Source organism: Perca fluviatilis, chromosome 4, assembly GCF_010015445.1.
Source record: "Perca fluviatilis chromosome 4, GENO_Pfluv_1.0, whole genome shotgun sequence".
Classification (NCBI taxonomy): domain Eukaryota; kingdom Metazoa; phylum Chordata; class Actinopteri; order Perciformes; family Percidae; genus Perca; species Perca fluviatilis.
The window spans coordinates 15,606,279-15,626,365 of NC_053115.1; the positions used below are offsets into that span (position 1 = coordinate 15,606,279).

The 20,087-nt window shown below is 39.5% G+C and overlaps 1 protein-coding gene across 5 annotated transcripts; it reads left to right on the forward strand.

Annotated features, from left to right (window-relative positions):
- Positions 1-403: 403 nt before the first annotated feature.
- Positions 404-19,767, forward strand: LOC120556683 (complement C1q-like protein 4). Of its 5 annotated transcripts, XM_039796350.1 has the most exons (4): positions 404-871; positions 1,346-1,862; positions 2,147-2,815; positions 18,627-19,767. In XM_039796350.1, the coding sequence occupies exons 3-4, from the start codon at positions 2,276-2,278 to the stop codon at positions 18,804-18,806; spliced, it is 720 nt and encodes a 239-aa protein (XP_039652284.1). In that variant the 5' UTR covers positions 404-871; positions 1,346-1,862; positions 2,147-2,275; the 3' UTR covers positions 18,807-19,767. The 5 variants fall into 5 exon arrangements, with proteins under 5 accessions (XP_039652284.1, XP_039652283.1, XP_039652285.1 ...); XM_039796349.1 differs by having other exon boundaries at positions 1,346-2,815; XM_039796351.1 differs by lacking the exon at positions 1,346-1,862.
- The last annotated feature ends 320 nt before the right edge of the window (positions 19,768-20,087 follow it).

Consider the following 20,087-nt stretch of genomic DNA (forward strand, 5'->3'; position numbering starts at 1 on the left):
TGGCCAAGCAAGGCTATATTACAACAACAAAAAATGTAAATGATCCCTATGTTACAGTTATTGACAGGAGCAATGTCATGTTACACTACTAATATTATTAAAATCAGTTTTTGGTTGTAGCCTATAGCCTATATAACTGTGGTGCAAATAAATCTTCAATAGGCTATTTGAATGGAAAACGCAGATCATTGATTTAACTATTAAACAGATGTAGTCATTTTTATTTTTCGAAAAGGTCAGGTTGGGAGGGTGAATCTTTGTGTGTGTGTGTGTGTGTGTGTGTGTGTGTGTGTGTGTGTGTGTGTGTGTGTGTGTGTGTGTGTGTGTGTGTGTGTGTGTGTGTGTGTGTGTGTGTGTGTGGCGGAGAGAGGGCGGGGGAGCAGCACTAGGTAGATGCGGAGGAGAGAGCACAGGACGGAAAATACAACAAGTGAGTGAACTGTTGCTCTGCAAATAAAGTCGCTCAGCAGCGGGATTTCCGCCGGGAGAAAGTCTGTAAAAGTAACTCGTCAGAATGTGTGATTTTTAATTGAAGGTGTGCGACGCGACTTTGAATTGCATTATTATTCATGTTTTTATTTTATTTTTATTCCGTCCGTGTCGGACTGCTGTGAGCGTTGCTTTCATCATTTTGGACGGCGCGGTCCAGCCACAAAGCAGGAGTCCCGTATGATATGCTTCAAGTTTAAATATTAGTGTGACTTTGAGTTTGCACCGGAGCGCAACTTCACCCGATGCGACAGTGAAACCGCTCTGTCTTGGAAGGATTTCATTCCGGTCCTGGACCAGTTTTCTTGCGACGTTTCTTAACCTGCAGCATGGAAAAAACGACAACACTGAGAACCAGGTAGAAAAGAAAGAAAAAGATTAGGTAAGCTGATCTGAGTTTCTCAAAAGTTTGCTGGGGAAATCCTATTTGCTCTTGCTCTGTGTAGCCTATACATCTGGACTAGTGTTTAAAATTGAAGAGACCATTTTAAGTAAAAGGGAATTATTAGCTATTGGTATTATAATGCGAGTATTTGTAGAATGAATGTAGGCCTGTAATAATCAACATGTATGTGACCCCAGCTTTGATTATTGTTATATGAGGCTACTGTCTTTACTTTTGTGACGTGTAATAAAATACATTTACATAAAATGCATTATGAATAACCTCTCTGTATTACATTTTTCAGTATTTTTAAATGGCTGAATACAGATTGAAATATTCATTATTGGCAAAATGATTGTTCATTTTACATTTTCTGTTAAAAGTTATGTGTTATAAGAAAGGGATTTGGTTTTGTTAGTTCTTATTTAATTATATGTCTGTATGTGTCTGTGTGTGTGTTTTTCCTTGTAGATTCAGGGATCTCCTGTGATTCTGTGATATAAAGAATGTTCTCTGCTTCAGCCAAGCTGCCTTTAAAACAAGTTTCCACTTTCAATGCAATTTGGCCTGCCCTTTTCTCAGAATTTGCCCCTTTATGACCTGTAACAAATCTGTACTTTGAATGGAGGAGTAGACTGCTCAGATAAATATAATCCAGGCTCCAACAACACAGACAGAGAGAGAGAGAGAGAGAGAGAGAGAGATAGAGAAGGAGAGAGAGAAAGAGAGGTGTGAGCCCATCAAAACACAGGAAGGGAGAAAAGAGCCGAGATTTAGCAGTTTCCTCGTACTTCTCTTCTCATTCCTGGACAGACAAGTAAAGTGCCCTTCCTTAAATGTGGTGGGTGAGATGAACTCCAGTGGGAATACTGTAGACCCCACCTGACAGCTCTCTGCCCGAGCAACTGAAAGCTTTTCACTGGAGCCTCCACAACCACAGAGCTGAAAAAAAAAAAAAAGCAGTTGCCTCCAATCCAACATCTCAACGGTGATTTTAAATATTTATGTTGTTTTTGTCTTGCAAAATGATGTATTATTGTTAGATAGGTTGACAGCCCTCTGACATTGTTAACCAGAGGAAACTGAAAAATAAAAGGATACAAAACCAACGTGCTGAACACAAAGAAATGGAAAACCCTATTTGTCATTCTCTCCCCGACTTCTGATTTTCTCCTGTCTGAGACTTGCCTGTCCCACTCCTAAACTAGTCCCCCATTTCCTTTCTCTTCCTCATACAATCACATATTTTCCTCCTCCATCTTATCGATCCAGTTACTTTCTTCAGCTTTCAGCCTGGCCGGCACAACCATTCCAGCTAAGGGGGAGGAGGACCTCCTCACGCTGGCCGCCTCCCGGCTCAGCCGCAAGAAACGTGTCATTGGGGCTGGAGTCGGTGTGGCCATGGTCCTGGTCCTGCTGGTTGCCATTCCCCTATTGGTCCACACCACCAAGGCAGGAGGGTCCGGAGGAGGGGGCACGCATTACGAGATGCTTGGGAGCTGCAAGATGGTGTGTGACACTTTCACCCCCCCACAGGGAGAGCTGACAGCTGTCTCACCTCAGCCCCCAGACTTCTCAAACCGCAGGAGCAAACAGGGGTACAGAGGGAGCCCTGGACTTCCTGGACCTCCAGGTCCTAAAGGGCCCCCCGGAGAGCCCGGCAAGCCCGGCCCACCTGGTCCACCAGGACCTGGACCCGGTGGCTACGGCCCATCCTTCTATAGTCCCAAAATCGCCTTCTACGCAGGCCTCCGGAAACAACACGAAGGGAGTGAAATACTGAAGTTTGATGACGTGGTGACCAACGTAGGGAACTACTACGAACCGAGCACCGGCAAGTTCACCTGCCCTCTGCCTGGCATCTACTACTTCACCTACCACGTCCTGATGAGAGGAGGTGATGGGACGAGCATGTGGGCTGACCTGAAGAAGAACGGACAGGTGAGCGTGTCTCTTGGGGGTTTTGTGTGTATGTAAGTGTCTCTCTGATATTGTGATCTGAAAGTTTTGAAAACGTTTGAAACCAATTCTCAACCAGAATGATAAAAACATTCTGTTTGATTCAGTATAACTCTGGACACAATAACACAAACACTTTTATAATGCAGGGACGACACATATAAATATTTTGTAAACTGATACTTCGTCGCCAAGGTTGTCGTCGCCATGGTTAAAATAATAACCACTTGGTTAAGGTTAGGGAACGATCGTGGTCAGGGTCACCAGAAACCAACGTTTGCTGTCAATAGGTAGCGGGAGGCAAACAGCAGACTCACAAGTCAAAATCCAATGTCGACCCCTCCGTCCACCTCGACCTCCTCCTTCAGACTTTAGGGCTCTAAAACATTATTACACAACTTCCTCCTTTTCTTTCTAACCGACAGGATAACTCCTACAGACGCTAGAGGGCTTTGTCACTTAAACATATGTTGCTTTTGGGCATTTTCTGAAACAACTCATGCTGTCAACAGGTGTTGCTGGTGTGAAATAATTTGACCACCACGCCATTTTTTTCCCATGTTGAAAAAAATTTTTTTTTCTTAACAATAGAGCATTGAGAGCATCACGATGAAGTTTTAGACAAAGAAAAGTTAAAGCAAAGTTTCCACAAAATATACCAAAAAGAATCAAAATGCTGTTTACTTAGAGCAGAATTAAAACAAAATAACTCACGCTGTATCTCAACTCTTGTATGCAAAAGAACTACTATATCAAACCTCTCTTAAATAATGCAGTTTAATCAGAAAACTTTCAAAAGTCTTTTGTTGATTTATTCACTTACTATGACAAGGAAGAGGAAATGAAAGCAGGATGAAAGTAGAAACAGAGGTGGGACTAAAAACAGCTTTAAAAAAAACAAACTGTAATTGATTGTACAACTTGCGCACAAAGAGAGAGAGAGAGAGAGAGAGAAAAAAAAAAAGAGAGAGAGAGAGAGAGAGAGAGAGAGAGAGAGAGAGAGAGTGACAGCCAAGTGATCAGGAGGATAACAATCCTCCACGTCTCAGTGGAACACAGCCAAAATTCAACAGCTGGCTACTGTCCTCTGAGGAACTCTGACTTTAACACTAATAAATAAACAAGTACAAATGCCTGGAAGAAAGCCTTGAATGCTTCCATCTGGAGATCCGACCGTGACAAGTTTGAAGTACTAAGCCCTCACTCTGTTAAGGAGCCCTGATTCTGACGTGTGTGCTGCAGAACAGAAAAGTGACGTCCTGGGGATTACCAGAAAAGAAAAAAAACATTTTGCATTGTTACAAGTCAAAGTAGGCTGAGTGTTTGATAGTACAATAGTGGGTTTTCTACACATAATTTATATGAACAGACAGCAATTTGCTACTGAGCAGACCATAACCCTGCCGGGCAGCTGTTCACTGATATGCTTAGAACCACATTATTTAAAAGGCTCCAACAGGGGACAGCTCAGCAGTATGCAGTAAACCTTCCTAACTAAGCTAAAGTGAAAAATGACCAGTTTCAAGTTGTTTCTCATTATGTGAACATCCAAAATTAGTATGATACTTCTAAGTTAAGTAGTTTTATGTAGACAGGAAACATTTACCTTGCACGGCAGCTGGATGAAAATCCATCTTGTCAGGTGCACCAGGCGCGCCAGGCATGTCAGGTTAAGGAAACATATGACATGCAACGTTCACAAGCTTAAATCTAATCAAAAGGTCTTAACCATTACAGCACCCTGGTCCCTGTTTTTTATGAAATCTTTGCAGTCCTTCTCACTCGCTCTTGCTAAGGCTGCATTCACTCCAAATCAGGTGTTGCGGCAATTAGTGCAGGGTTGTGTGGGAGTGTCACTTAAATGGTCAATTTGTGTCTCCATTGTGCTCCCCACTCCATTGTTTTTTGTGTGATTGGCCACTGCAGCGTGACGTCAGGTTGCGTTTCTCCCTAAAAGTTAATTCTGTTTGAACTTGTCGCTGCAGGGCCACTGCGTTTTTTCTGGCATCCCCACCATCCATCCATCTTCGTCCGCTTATCCGGTATCGGGTCGCTGTGGGGGAGCAGCTCCAGCAGGGGACCCCAAACTTCCCTTTCCCGAGCCACATGCAGCCATTGTTACCAATGTCACCACTGCAGCCTAAATGCACTTCCCACATTCAAATGAATGGGAGGACTGGGGTTTTTGCTGCAACGTCTGACTTGGTGTGAATGCAGCCTAACCGTACTGTTGGCGTGTGGAAAGCTGCAGCCAGACACATGGCATCACCTGCCGGTTCTTATCTCTTATCTCACCTACCTATAATGAGTTCACAGGGAAGTTTACGCTACACCCCTGGCCCTGTCCACCCCGGCCCAGTCAGTAGGAGCCACTAGTGCAGCAACAAGGTCATGCAGCTGGCCTTGTTAGCTTTCCCACCATTTGTCGCAATTCAACAACGCTACGACGTCACCAACAACAACATCATGGGGCCTACTACTGGGAATACATGGAATTCAAACTAACATATGAGCTAACAACTACGATAAAATATATATAATTTCAAGTTCAGTACAAAATCAAATTTTTCATACTGCTTTGGTTATATAGACTTCCCAAATACACACATCATTATATTATAGATCATTTTTGTTACTGATCAAGTCCATAAAAACAGTTATTCCCTGTTTCATTGACAGACACACAGTTAAATGCCAGATTGAATTGGGGGACTTGCGTTTGTTGCCCTCACAGACATTGTCATTCCTGTCTTCTCTTGCTGTTAAATCTTTCATAGCCTTTAGATGAGATCTTCTACCCCTCCACCTGTGCCCCTCCTTTACACAGACACACACACACACACACACACACACACACACACACACACACACACACACACACACACACACACACACACACACACACGTCCATACACTGTAATAAATTTCATGTTAGTTTAACTTGGAAATGCAAGTTCCCTTGCTGCCTTGAAAATCGAAGTTCACTCAACTTGAAGACTGCCTTTCTTTCAACTTAGAAATTAAAGTTAATGAGGTTGATGTAACTACAGTGTTCTAGGTTTGTTAAAGTTGTTCTTTTAGTTGATTTAACTTTGTATCACTTGGTTTAACTTCATACTTTAAGTTCAAACAAATCATTTATTTTCTTTAATAATGCAAGAAACCTTCCTTGCCTAGTATAACAGACATACCTTTCTTCTTTATTTCAACTCACACTTTCAAGTTAAAACAACATAACCACATTTATAGCAGAGATACCGTGGGTGGGGCCACCCCAGGGCTCGTGCAAAATAGCGGCCTCACTGCTGATCTTGTGTCACTTGACATAAAATGGCCGCTAGTGAAGTGACATGCTGCAGATTAATGGCTGAAGAAAGCCTTTTACTGCTCAACGTCTAACACTGTAATACTCCAGCTCTTCTTATCAAACGTAACAGTCACTTAACTCATGGTTACAAAAGTAATCCAGCACAAAAATTACAATTACCAGGCAACAAAATACTACATTCTAAACACACGTTTAATAAACGTAATTCATAAAGTTACATTTGTATTTCGAACAAACTGCAAACTTTTCAGCAAATTTTAACAAAACTCTATTTACCGCCTTGCATCATGGGAATTGGCCAGCCAATGAACCAGTTGCAGTCCTGACTGCCATTGGTTGATAACTTAACTTACATACCTAAGTTAAATCAGCACATACAGTTTTTTTAAATAGTCAACCCAACGAATAAATGCAAGTTTAACTTTCAAAAACTCATAAAGTTGAGTTCAAAATCGACAACTTGTATAAGCTTGTTCAGTTAAAAATAAGAAATAAGTGGAAATAACTAAATGGGTCTGTAATATTTTACAGTGTACTGGCTATTGACTCCTTATGCATTAATTGTCTTTTCCATCAACTAAATTATTTAACCCAATTCAATGCTGAGTTTCATTGCTTTCAAGTGCTCTTGTAGCAGAGTGAACGAGCTAGGTCAATGAGAAAAACCAGGATAACACTGAAAAGGTTTGTCAATTTACAGACTTTTTAAGACATTAATCTGTCATTATTACTGTAACAATCTTTCTGAATGGGTTTTAGATTTGATTTACTCATTATGAGTGGGGAATGTTTTTTGATCATGCACAACAAAACAAAACATGCAAGAATTAAATCCAATCCATACCAATACCATTCCAATACCATGTATGGGGCCACTTGGCCAGGCATGCAAAAACACTTATTTATGATCTTCAATATTCAATGGAAAATAACCTCAAAATTAAATAGCACAACGTGGTGTCAACATAAAACATAACGCTTTCAAGCCGGGGAGCGGAGTTCACTTCCCAGCGAAAACAAAATACTTTCACCCAGGAAACGTGTGTTCTTTAATCCAAACTAAAAAAGAATTCCTAAACTTAACTAGTCCTTCTGGTGACTAAACTTAACTGTTGTCGCCGCATGATGCTCACTTTTTCTCAGCTTAACTCCACTCCCATGGCCCCTGAGCGGACTGTCATCTGGCATTGTCTGTAGCCAGCTCACAGTCACCTATTGGAAGCTAAACACATCTACCAACTGCCGCTGATACGACAGAGCTCTCTAGCTGGCTCCCGGAGCTCTGTAGCGGCTAACCACATCAACCAGTCTGTTAGATGAGAAGATTAACAACACTCTCATGTCTCTATGGTAAAATGTCACAGGAGCTAGCAGCTCTGTCCAAAGATAACAAAACCCACCTAGCAGAACCTCTAAAGCTCATTCATAATTCTAATAAATATAATAATTAATTTCATTAACCATTACATTTTTCTTTCTTTTTTTATCTCCAACAAAGGTGCCTTTAAACAACTTGATGGTGATTTCTGAACACAATTTTACCAATGGGCAATTTTAGCAAACCAGATAACACATCACTCAGCACAGAGAGACAAACTGATAAAAAATCCTTCATCAAACTCCCATTAAGACAGCAAACAAGCTGTTGACGTAACGGTGCAATAAGCAATGATAATATAAGATATACTGTAAATACTGATTTTTAAAATGTAATCCCTTACACTACTCGCACTGACAATAAGTAGTTACAATAGAGTAACACACTTTTTTTGTATTACTGCACAACACTGCTAATTAACACGTTTTATACCATGGTCTGGGTGAATACTCAATTCTGTTTACTGTTCCAAATAAATGTGCTACATTAAAAATAATGTAGTGCAATAATGATTTAAAGAAATAATAATCTGAATATTTTATTTCCAACGCTGAGTGTAGTCCTTCAGTGCCTCATTCTCTAAACACAACAAATGAGCTAAAAGAAGTAAGTTACACTGCCCCTCTGAACTTACTTTGTTTCACAGCGATCATCTCACATCCCATTTGCTGTTCAACTCGCTACTTCAGGCTGCGGACGACAGCAGATGTATCATTTGTTCGTGAAAGTCTTGACAATTAATTTGGGGACAATAGTGTGTCTGGATAGCTAGCTTGTCTTGTTAAACATACTGTCAAATTATATTTACTGATTGTCCACCGTACGCAATGTTATTGACTTTGAATATTGCTTGCATAACGTTAGCTTTCTGGCTCATATCTGTCTGAGCCAAAGGGTTATATGAGATCAGCAGACTAGAAATATCTCCCGTTTGTCAGGTTGTATCTATGGTGTGTCTTATTTACTTGACCAGTGAACAATGTTTCCATTGCAATAGAACCGATTAGAACCTTATGGGATGGGAATGACTGTTCCAGTTATTAGTCAAACCCTCAGTTGGTACGAGGGAAACATAGTTATTGTTTGAGAAAACTTTAGATTTTCATTGCAAAACGCCTGAAAATATAAATGAACGCTCTTGAAAAATGTTCTTTGGCAAATTGACTAATAATTAATGATTGGACTCCAGCGGAGGCAACCATCGGGCAGTTCTGGCCTACCCGATGTCCATGTCTTGATAATGGACACCTCATCTAGCATTAACCCTTACATATCATATGTTTGAAAACAAATCTCCCTCATGGGACAATAAATATTTATCTATCTCATATCTCATTTGTTTCATTCGTACAAAAACGAAGTGTAAAGATGACGATTTGCCGTTTTATGGGGGGGGGGTTATGTGCCAAACTGTTACGAAAAGCTAAGCTAACATGCTGTGTTAAAATATTCCTTTTAGGAGTGGATGTGTGTGTGTGTGTGTGTGTGTGTGTGTGTGTGTGTGTGTGTGTGTGTGTGTGTGTGTGTGTGTGTGTGTGTGTGTGTGTGTGTGTGTGTGTGTGCAACAATTGTCGGACAGATATGTGTGGTGTTGATCAATGTCAAAGGGAGCTGAGAATAAGATCCATCCTGAGGAGAGATCATTGCAGGGACTGACATATATAAAACTAATCAGTCTCATGTTGCCAGCTGAGATGTGTAGCTGATGTGCAAGTTTGCACCAAGTTTGCAGAGATGAATCACTCAATGAAAGGAATCCTCTTCAGTCATCGTGTCCCATAACTCATCAAAAGATTGGTGTTGAGGTAGATGACCTTTTCAATGGATATATAATTCACCACCAATATGTACTTTGCCCTTTACAGTGATGAGCATGGCGAGGGAGGGTGAAAATTTATAGCTGGTTCAGTGTTGGAGAAACTGGGCTGGTCAGTTGGTTGGTCTGTAGTGCCTCATCACATGACATAAGTGTTACCAAATCAGCATATAATCTGCTATTGACACACGCTGACCTTGTTATGTGACAATAGCATTAGGTTGGATCTGACCTACTGGAGGAGGAGACGGACAAAGCTGCACCTTATAAAAGCCCAACGAAATGCTCTGACATGTGGCTCAACCTTAAAGGTGTAAGGTGTAAAGGTTGGAGGGAAAGGTGGAGAATTAAGCTCTGGAGTAAAGATGCATTTAAAGAGGCGCCATGCAGTTTTGACCATTTCTTTGCTGTTTTCTCCCTTTTTGCTCGCAGGTTTCTATACAGAGCTCCCCTACAGTTTTGGAATAGATATTTGGCAGCTCCTATGTTTACTTGTGTCTGACTCCTCGCTCGGTCAGTCTGCCGTTTCCTCTTTTTCTGTTCCTCCGACAATGCTTTCCTAGCTTTCTTCTTCTTTTTAGCTGGCTCATCCATAATGATAGTGTGAAAAACTCCCATCGCTACCTTGTTAGCCGGTTCCTGAATGGGCGTATGTGTTCAGTGCCGTGAAGAAATTTGTTACATCGTGAGACCTGATATCATGCGATACTTCCTGACACAGAGGCCGGCGTTGCAAGTTGCAAGGGTGGTTTTTCCACTCACAGGCGCTAGGGGGGAGTGAGACGACCACCATTCAACCCAAAAAAAGTCATATAACCATTCCAATGACTCCGAAGCTGTTCAGTTAAGGTAAATTAAGCTAAAAAGAAACTGCATAGTTCCCCTTTAAGGTGACCATGTTAAGAGTTATAGATGTGTAGGTTCTGATAAAGATGCATATGTTGTTTTTTAGCAGACAGTTTTTTTAGGCTGGCTCTCAAGCAACAAGTAGCAAAGTACAAACTGATAACCAAGGTTCGTAAGAAATTAAGCTAATAAGATATGCACTAATTTGATTATTATACCACTTAAAAATTGTGGTGATGACAAGCATGGACTCAATTAGAGGAATGGAATGTCTTGACTCCCCTGGTAGGTGTGATCTGGCTCCTCTGAGAGGTGGAAGCTGCTGATTACCGTACATCAGACAAGGTGTCAGTATGGGCCTCGTGGAATTTCATTAGACAGTTTGAAATATATTTTATTATTTGCCTTTTAGGAGCCGTGGTTTTTCCCCAATGGTTGCGTGTGCTGGTAGAATAATTAATAATCAAGACAAATTTTCCGTGTGGTGCATTGCTTTAGTGTCAGACACACTGGCTTCACATTATAATGGGGGAACATTTTGAAATAAAGGATAATAGTCCACCACAGCGTTTCTTGAAGAGCAACAGTTCCTCTCATACCCTGCAGCTTGCCGTTGTTTTCTCTTCTTGTCTTTTCTCAGAACACACACATTATTCGCATGTTCATGCCCACAGCCATTATTTGACTATATGTTTCTGTTATAATGGCTGAGGCCATTATATTCTACCAACTAAAACGACTCAGCTTGCCTGTCGTCGTGCCTTTGTTGTGCTTTCCTTTTGCCACGCCATTATATCATTATTGCTCCTCATCAAGGAAGCAGGATTTTGTCTCTTTCATAAACTGCATTTTTTTCCGCAGTTTGATAGTAACAGAGCTAACATGAAAAATGATAAAATGCATATTGGATTATTAAAATTTTAAGAATATGTATATCAGAATTAAGCCCCATTCGCACAGGACTAGTATTACCTGGGGACCTCTAATAACTTGTAATTATTGCGGCGGTCGTCTGAGATTTGAATCCCATACAAATCTGCCAATGTCTGTAATTTGTCAAGTAAAAATTCCACTGAAAATGACCTACCATATTTTGCCAAACACAGAGGTTGTGTGATAATATTATTCCCGTGTGAAATGGCATCTCTGTGATTCAGAGCTATATTGGCTGTGTTGGCAATTATAAATAAACATTTTGACAGATCCTTGCCATCCTATGTGGGGGATAATGTCAGTAAATTCAAGTGAAATACTGACTTAGCTTATCCCGTGCGAATGTGCTCCATGAAACACAAACGTGGGGGTGGGGGTTAATTTCTAAATACCATAAGGTCCCCTAGTAAACCTAGTCCTGTGTGAATAAGACTTTAGAGGGATATTAACTTCTGACCTGTGAACAGATTTGATATGATGAATGAGTATTGCTGTGTGTGTCCCTGTACACATACTTTTGTAAAACACACACAGTTAATGTGAGATAGTAAAAACTATGTCAAAGAGGAACACTATAATTTAACTCTAGAGCTGAGGCTGATGCTCTGCAGGTAGGCCGTCCAAAGAACCCATTTATATCCAATTAAGGCATCTCCTATACCCTCAAAGGTTTCAGTCTAGAGCCAATTAGAGACGTTTTAATCAACATCTTGACACCTTAGGTCTTTCAGTGTCATGGCAAAATATTAACATTTAGTATGCCAATTAGTGTGTGAGTGTCCAGTGCAGGAAAGTGTTACGTGTCGACCTGCATAATAGAAATAGGATACCTCAGGCTGGTACACATGGATGGAGGCAGAAAAAACACAAAGGCTTTAACAAAAAGGGCCATTTCAATTGCCCTTCTTCTCTCTCCCAGTTCACTCTTAGAGGTCCCACAGGTAAGTTTAAGAGACGCCGTCTCAATCGCCTCGCTCCGCTCTGAGAGGTCTGTACATCACAGTGAATGAATCCTGTCAGTTTTATTACCAAAGGATCAAGGCACCACTGTGAAACAAAACTAAACTGAAAAAATAACACACTACATGGAGAGCCCACCTCCCCAACCTCATTTATACCCCCCTCTTCTGAAGCAGGCATGCTTGATCAGTTTGTTATCCAACAGGCTCCCTCCCCATCACTCAAAGCCCCTCTCAACTTTGGCTTCCTTTACCCGAATCCTGTGCTTAGACTATTAAAAGTGCATGCAGCTGCTCACCCGTCTGTGTGTCCTTATCCAAATTTCTGCTTTCGCAGTCTCCTTTTCACTACATATCCTTCTTTTCTCTTAAGCCTACACCCTCCTCCCATCATTTGTCTCTGAGACAAAGCTCAGGCATAAACATTACGAACATGCAGTTTGATATTGGGTCAATACACATTAAAGTGAAAAAAGTCTCTGGCTAAATAAATTTGAAATACAGCATGTTAGCCCTTAAATATGCCACACAAATCAGTGGCACACAGCTGAAAATGTAGATTGTACTGAGCATTTAGCACTGTCTGTGAATTATTTCTATGCTGTCAATTTCCTCTCTTTCGCAGTCTGTCTCTCACACCTTTCTCAGTCTCTCTCTCCACATTTAATGTTGCCCCCTAATGAAAAGTGGAGGCAGTGTAATCTTCTCTTTTGTCCCTCGGGTCTCCCTTCTGCCCAACAGCAGCAGATCAAGTCAGAACAGCATTTGGCCAACAGACAGAAATTCACTCCCTTGTCGCTATCAATCTCCGCCGCTGTTGACAATAATCCTGATTTGCCTTTCCCTCTTGCTTCGCTCCCAAAGCCCCGGCGCTTCCACCTCCTGTGCGCTTCAGGAAAACAAGGTTTTACTGTGATTGTTGCTGACAGCCGAACCTGCAGATTCATCTGGGCTGGTTTCAGTGTCACAAATCTCTACAATGCACCAGCTTAGGCTCAGGCCATAAAAATATATGTAATACAATATATTCCACAGTGGTGGATGAAGTATTTAGATCATTAAATTAAGGAAAAGCACCAAAACAAAGTCAAAATTATCAGTTTAAAGTGAAAGTACTTCACTCAAAAACCTACTTAAGTAAAAGCACAGACGTGTTATCAACAAGTATGAACTTAAAGTAAACACCTTGAAAATAATAGCAATATATGGGTACATTTACCTAGTTTTTTTCTAAGCAATTGATTTCCTATTTTTGTGTGTAAATTGTCAGATTGTACAGTGTACCTAAAGTGAACTCTATCACAGTTAAAGTATGCACAGAAAAAAATGCCCCTGTGAATGTTTTTCTTATTATTCTTATTATTCTTATTATTCTTATTATTGTTGTTATTATAGGCCAGTCATTATTAGATTGTCAATACTGATGCATGAATGCATAAGAAGCATTTTACTGTTGGTACTGGTTAGGGTGGAGCTAGTTTTACTTTATTTATTGTTAGTTTAATCTAAATCAATGAACTGTAATTTCAGAATATATTTCTCATGTAAATCATAATCTGAAAAAGTTACTTGTAACTACAGCTGTCAGATAAATGTAGTGGAGTATAAAGTAGCATCAAATCAAAACGACTAAATATGCACTTTCCACCACTGATGATCCATTTTACAATAACTCAAATAATATACTCTATACACACACACACATTATTTATTTGATGTCAAGAAATATTTAATATAAACAAATAGTTTAACCTGGCGATATTTCTCTCTTATTTTTTCTTTTACTGAGTATGACTCAGATGACTATTAATTCATGATTAACTCATATTCCAATTATGGCAATACAATTGATGATGGCTGTGATGCTATTTTAAATGCCATGCTTCTAAAAATATGTGCATAAAATGTATAAAATAGCTTAATTGTCCACTGGATTAGTATATACAACCATGAATTAATCATAAACATAACACATTAAATGTCAGCATCTCCACTGTCTAGTGGAGTCAAGGCTAAGTAAACCTACGTGTCTCATAAGGAAGTCAACCATACAAAGCCATAAATAACTTTGTGTCCTTTTGGCTGGCAAATATAATTAGCTGATGTTTATGTTTTAAAGGCCATTTCAATAAGGTGGTGTGAATATCACTGCTGCAACTTACAGTATGTGGGTGATACAGGTAGGCAGAACCCAGTCTTCTTTACTGTAATGTGCTGCATGCAGTTTAATCACATACTTTAATGTTGTCTATGCACACGCAGAGATGTAAACCAGTTTTAATTGTAATCTTGTGCTGTGTTCGTAGCAAGTTACAGCAGCCTGTCAGACTCTAACTCAGTTGATACTGTCAGGGGAATCCTGCCGTTCAACCATGAAGACAGATGTTAGACGTGCAAGATGTCAGAATCTCTTTACTGTTATATTTTTTCGAAAAACCTATTAGGTCTCCTCAGGGGAGCTGCTGAGTCCCTCAGAGCAAAACAGTCCAACAGTATAAAACAACAAAATGTCTCATATTCTGCGTGGTTTATCTTAGGTGTTCACTTGAGATTCATATAAAACAAAGAGAGCTGCTCTTATCAAGATGTAGAGAAAGAGAGAGAGAGACCGAGAGAGAGACATAGTGTGTGTGTGTGTGTGTGTGTGTGTGTGTGTATGTGGGGGTCTTATCATGACCTCCTGCTAGTGTTTCATGGGCCCATTTGACCATTGTAGCCTATCTTGTGCCCCCTTTTATTGTGATTGTATGGAGTTATTGAGGAGTTGGACCTATTAAGTGGGAAGCTGCCATGGCTATTCCGACTAACAATTACCGTAGCCTGCAGACATGAATAGCCCGCCATGATACATCTGGAGGGAGGGATTGGTGAGGGATGCTGTAAGGGGGGAGGGTCCTCAGGAGACCTGCCACAGAAACTCGCCGTTAATCAATCCAATTTAGACCGGACAGGGACACACTTAGTTGCTGCTCCCACCAACACTGCCATGGCAGGGGAGAGAAAATGTGTGCGTGACCTGCATCTCATTGGCGTGTAAGGACACAAAAAGATGGATAGATGCATCCAGAATGAAGAGATAACGATAGGGTAGATAATCGGAGAGGGGTGATGGAAAGGGCGTGAGGTGTGGAGGGAGAGACAACAATTAATGGAGTGATGTGAGTTGAATTAAAACAAAGGAAATGTATTGATTAATTTCTGTCTCGAGGAGGGGAGTACAAATGTTCACCTTCTCTACATGGAATAAATGCTTGTATGGAGAAATATATTAAGTTGAATTGATAAAATGGGTGGAAGAAAACTCATCATTTAATGGAGCATGAGGAGAAATGGGTAGTTTGTCTTATTTGATTTGTCTTAGCAATCACAAGAGAGTCAGGGGAGCTTGATGACTGGTGTAGATGATGGACCCAAAGCCGGAGACAAGGATGGAGTGAGGGTATCATATTTGCATTCATTAATATGTATGTGCTTGTGTACTTTATTTTCCACTATTAAATGGATCTTCTGCTTGAACAGTTGGTTACTTACCCAATGATAGTGCAATTTATTATAAGCAGATTTGCTTACTGGGAGCAAAACGGTATTGGAACCTAACAGAAGCACGTACAAAATGAATAAGGTTGCCCTATTGCCATCAAAACAGCTCTTTACCCATGTTTAAATGAAGAAAAGCCAACTCTTTGAGTACGAAACACACAACCTTACATTTAACTGTGTGGGCTACCCAGGCCCACTGTCAGGAATTAACGACATGGGGACGAAATTACCACATATTATAGCAACATGTAGAGGAGCATTATGATCTTGGAATATGAGGGCATCATTAGAACTGCTTTCAGTGGTATCATATTTGTGTTAGCTGCTATGTAAACATGTACGGTAATTGTCAGATGTAACGACTTCTTCTTACATGGCTGGTCATACCATTACAGACCCAGCATAATGTTTAATCAGACATCCACACGCATAAAGCTGTCCAGATGTAGATAGAAGAGTGAAAAATTACTTATTAGACCGTATTACTTTTTTAAAATTGTGTCAGGCTCCAGGTTCTGTGGTCTTCACACCAGATAATGCATCTTTAGTGCGTTGGTTTTGAATACCAGCAATTGCAGCATGGCAGACATTAATGCCAGTTTTATGAAGCTCATAATGTCTTGTTGTAACTGTGTCATAGGGGTGGTGATTACATTGTTGGTAATTTTGAGCCTATGGTGTTGTTCAACTGTCTTTGTCCTTGCCGATGCATATTGTCCATTTTTAGCATTATGTATATATTATAATTTTTTTTCTTTTCCTTTTTTTGCCATTTAAACAAATATTTCAGTTTTCAGTTTTTACTTAAATATAAAGTTTATGTTTGTCAAACCTGTAATAATTAGAATTCAGCGTAACATGAGCCTCTGACTCACTTGTTGTTAATGTAATTTAGTTTCTTTAAATTTAAAGCTGCTATAATCAAAATGTGAATAATAACCAAAAAGTCCTCCAAACCATGTGACCACATAGGTCGCTGCTTGTTTCTACCCTCTTATACTACCCATATGAGCGTTTCTTCAATTAGCACTACCTAGCGGTGGCAGATAATACATCCCACAGGAGCGTTTTCCGTCCTCAGACCTTAACGTAACGGTTGTGGTTTTAAACAAGTCGTTAACGTTGTGAAACAGTCACAGTTTGGTTAGGTATACGCACAAAACTTGGGGTAAAATCAGCATATTTGTTACGTTACTTCACTTCCGTGTGTACAGATATGACGTAATTATGCACATGACATAAAACGTGAGGTAGTTCCATTTGTTTAAATTGTTCCGTAAAGTAAAATAATACTTCTTTTTTCAAAGTGTGACATTGTCAACTGTTTGCTAACACGTTCACCATACCAACTTAAAAGGTGAAAATATGCCAGCCTTGCAAAGCTGAATACCTGTTAAATAATAGCCAAAATGTGCCAGCAACTGTTACTAGCTAATGGCATTGGCTAACAACTCTTGTAGCTTAGCTGCAACAAACAAATGTCCATATATATGCAGCCAGTATGTGTATGTCTGCATGCTTATTGCCTTTGCTGTAGTGCTCAACAAATAAAGTGATGTCCTCCCTGATGCCATCCTTGCAATCTTCATCAGCCTCTTCTCTGCAACACGTGGATCAGGTGTGAGAGCGACAATCCTCTGGAAAAATTGATTGTGGCTAAGAAAGTTGTGTTCTCAGATGGAGGTTTAAGGCCAAAGATCACTGCACATCTTATCTATCTACCCAGTGGGCCGGCGGGCATCTGTACTGTTGACATTACACCAAGATCACAGTATGAAACAGGAAATAAAATGGCACTGGTCACATCTAGATAAGAGACTGGTTTTGGCTTGGATACTGTGATAAAATGAAAAAGATAAAACTATTAAAATCACTAGCCTGTATAAAACACTAGATTTGAAGAAATGTATTTTGTATTTGGTATTATTCTTATTAATCAATCTGAATTAGATAACTGGATTGCATAATATTAACTTTCTTCACGTTGAACACATAGAAATCCATATTACTTACTTTTTTCAACCCACAGATTAATAATTAGACGACTGTGGTGAACATGCCTCCGTTACAGGTGATGATTAATGTTTGGGGGCTACAAGAGAGGACCAGGGATTTAAATAAGAGCAGAGAGGATTGTGGGAGCAGAGGCCTGCAGAGACGCATGGATGAGATTAATAAATCTGTTTTCCCTAAGGAAATTAGAAACTAGCCAATGAAAATCGTTCATCTTCAATTGACAGTAATGGAAGTACATACATCCATGATCACAGATACATGAAAGTAAAAAAAAAGTTATTTAAATTATGTATTTAGAATGTATGTATTAATTGTAATTCATAGTTATTTTTTCAATTTAATGAGCTTTATTGACATGAAAGTTCTGAAACAATGTCAAGAAAAAGAATCTAAAACAAATGTGAAATGCCTCAATAGTGTTTTTGAAGTGTTTAGGTGTGTTTTTTTTTCACACAAGCACACATCCGTGCATGAGCCTACAGCACAAATCACCACTTTATTTTAAAATTCAAAACACTGCTCCACATTCTCCTCCGTTCAACTTTATCCAACCTCCTCTTTCTTTTTAAATGTGCAGATGTTCTAACTGGATGCAAAATTGCTCTTCAAAAAGCTGCGAAGCCTGAAACAATTATGTCAGTGGAGAGTTGCATTTTCCCATCAAGGTCTTTATTGTTGAAGAGGTTTTTCACACAGTTAAAACTAACCTTGAGTAGAAGCATCAACTCTTTGTCATATATGGTATGAAGATGGTCAGATTTATAGATATTTAATATCAGCACAACATATGTAAGATGCCGACTGTGAATCGCAGCAGGGAACTTTGTTATATACTGTATCTCTCTCCCTCATTCTATTTACGTCTATAATAAAGGCTTAAAATGATCTACTTTCTCAATAGTATTTCTTTATTTCTTTCCATCTTTGTAGCCTATCAACTATCTATCTATCTTTTTTTTTTTTTATCTCTGTCTCAGGTGAGGGCCAGTGCAATCGCTCAAGATGCAGACCAGAACTACGACTACGCCTCCAACAGTGTCATCCTGCACCTGGATGTGGGGGACGAAGTGTGCGTACAGCTCGATGGGGGCAAAGTTCACGGCGGAAACACCAACAAATACAGCACCTTCTCTGGCTTCCTCATCTACCCTGACTGACAGTATACTCACATTTATATAGTCTCTTTCTGTAATCAAGCAAAAAGTGTCCTCTCCTTTCTTCATCTAACACCACCATGACTCCATTATGTAATTTGTCATTTCAACGCTCTTCAGTACACAAAACATGTAATAACATGATCATAGTTAACAAATTTGTGTAAAAAGGAATATAGTATTGTATATATTACCAGTTAGCAATCTGATACACACACTTGTGTAATCATTATTCTGTCATGTACAGTAGGCTATGTGTAAGTATGGGTAAAAGTATGGTAAAAACACCTGATTCGCATCTGTTTTTACATTGACACACACACACACACACAAACACACACACACACACAAAGGCTTGCTCATATAAATTGAACTTCTCCTATCTGTTGTTACAATGAGACAAGATGACCATTTCAGCCACTGGTTTGAAATCAACTGAAATGATCTCTGAATGTAGACTGTAAATCGAAGTGTGTGTACTTGGCTACAGCCTCTCGCCTTTACTGTGAGATACATTTCCAAACGAGAAAAGTCATGAATATATTGATCGCAGCTGATAATACAGCCAACACCATGAACAGTGTGTTGTGTGTCTATGTTCATGCCGGTGTGTGAGCAAACGCGTGTGTTTACCCTTCAGTTTGTGTCGAGGCTTAAAAGCATCACGTTGCTGTTAGTTTGACTTGCACAGTCCCCGGCTACTGTTAAGGGACAGGCTGTCAAGTTGTCGGTAACAGTCCCTTAACATACACAGTATATTGATACTGAGGTTTAGCTTTGAGATTTAACCTGAGCCAGAGCTCATGGCAGAGCCTCATCATGTCCTGATAATGAGCTGAGGCTTCCTCTACAGCCTTATCTGTTCAGTCACCCTCACATCTGGCATCCATAGTTTGCTACATGACTTTGCTGAAATAGTTTGACATTTTGGGAAATATGATTGTTTGCTTTCTTGCCCGAAGTAATTAGAATATATAAAAATATTACTATTTTTTTTTTTTTTTGAAAAAAAAAAAAAAAAACAAAAAAAAAAAAAAATTGTTTTTTTTTTTTTTTTTTTAAAAAAAAAAAAAAACATAAAATTTTTTAAAAAAAAAAAAATTTTTGTTTTTTTTTTTTTTTTTTTTTTTATACTTTTTTTTTTTTTTTTTTTTTTTTTTTTCTTTTTTTTTTTTTTTTTTTTTCAACAATTTTTTTTTTTTTTTTTTTTTACAAAAACTGACCACGGTTCATTCTGTATGGTGGTAAACACCTGTGGGAATGAACAACAGAAGCATGTCACTG

Excerpts from the sequence above, each read along its gene's own strand:
- LOC120556683 (XM_039796349.1), top strand. The coding sequence starts at position 2,276 with ATGGTCCTGGTCCTGCTGGTTGCCATTCCCCTATTGGTCCACACCACC. Across the intron at positions 2,816-18,626 it reads ACCTGAAGAAGAACGGACAG|GTGAGGGCCAGTGCAATCGC; the intron begins GTGAGCGTGTCT and ends TCTCTGTCTCAG.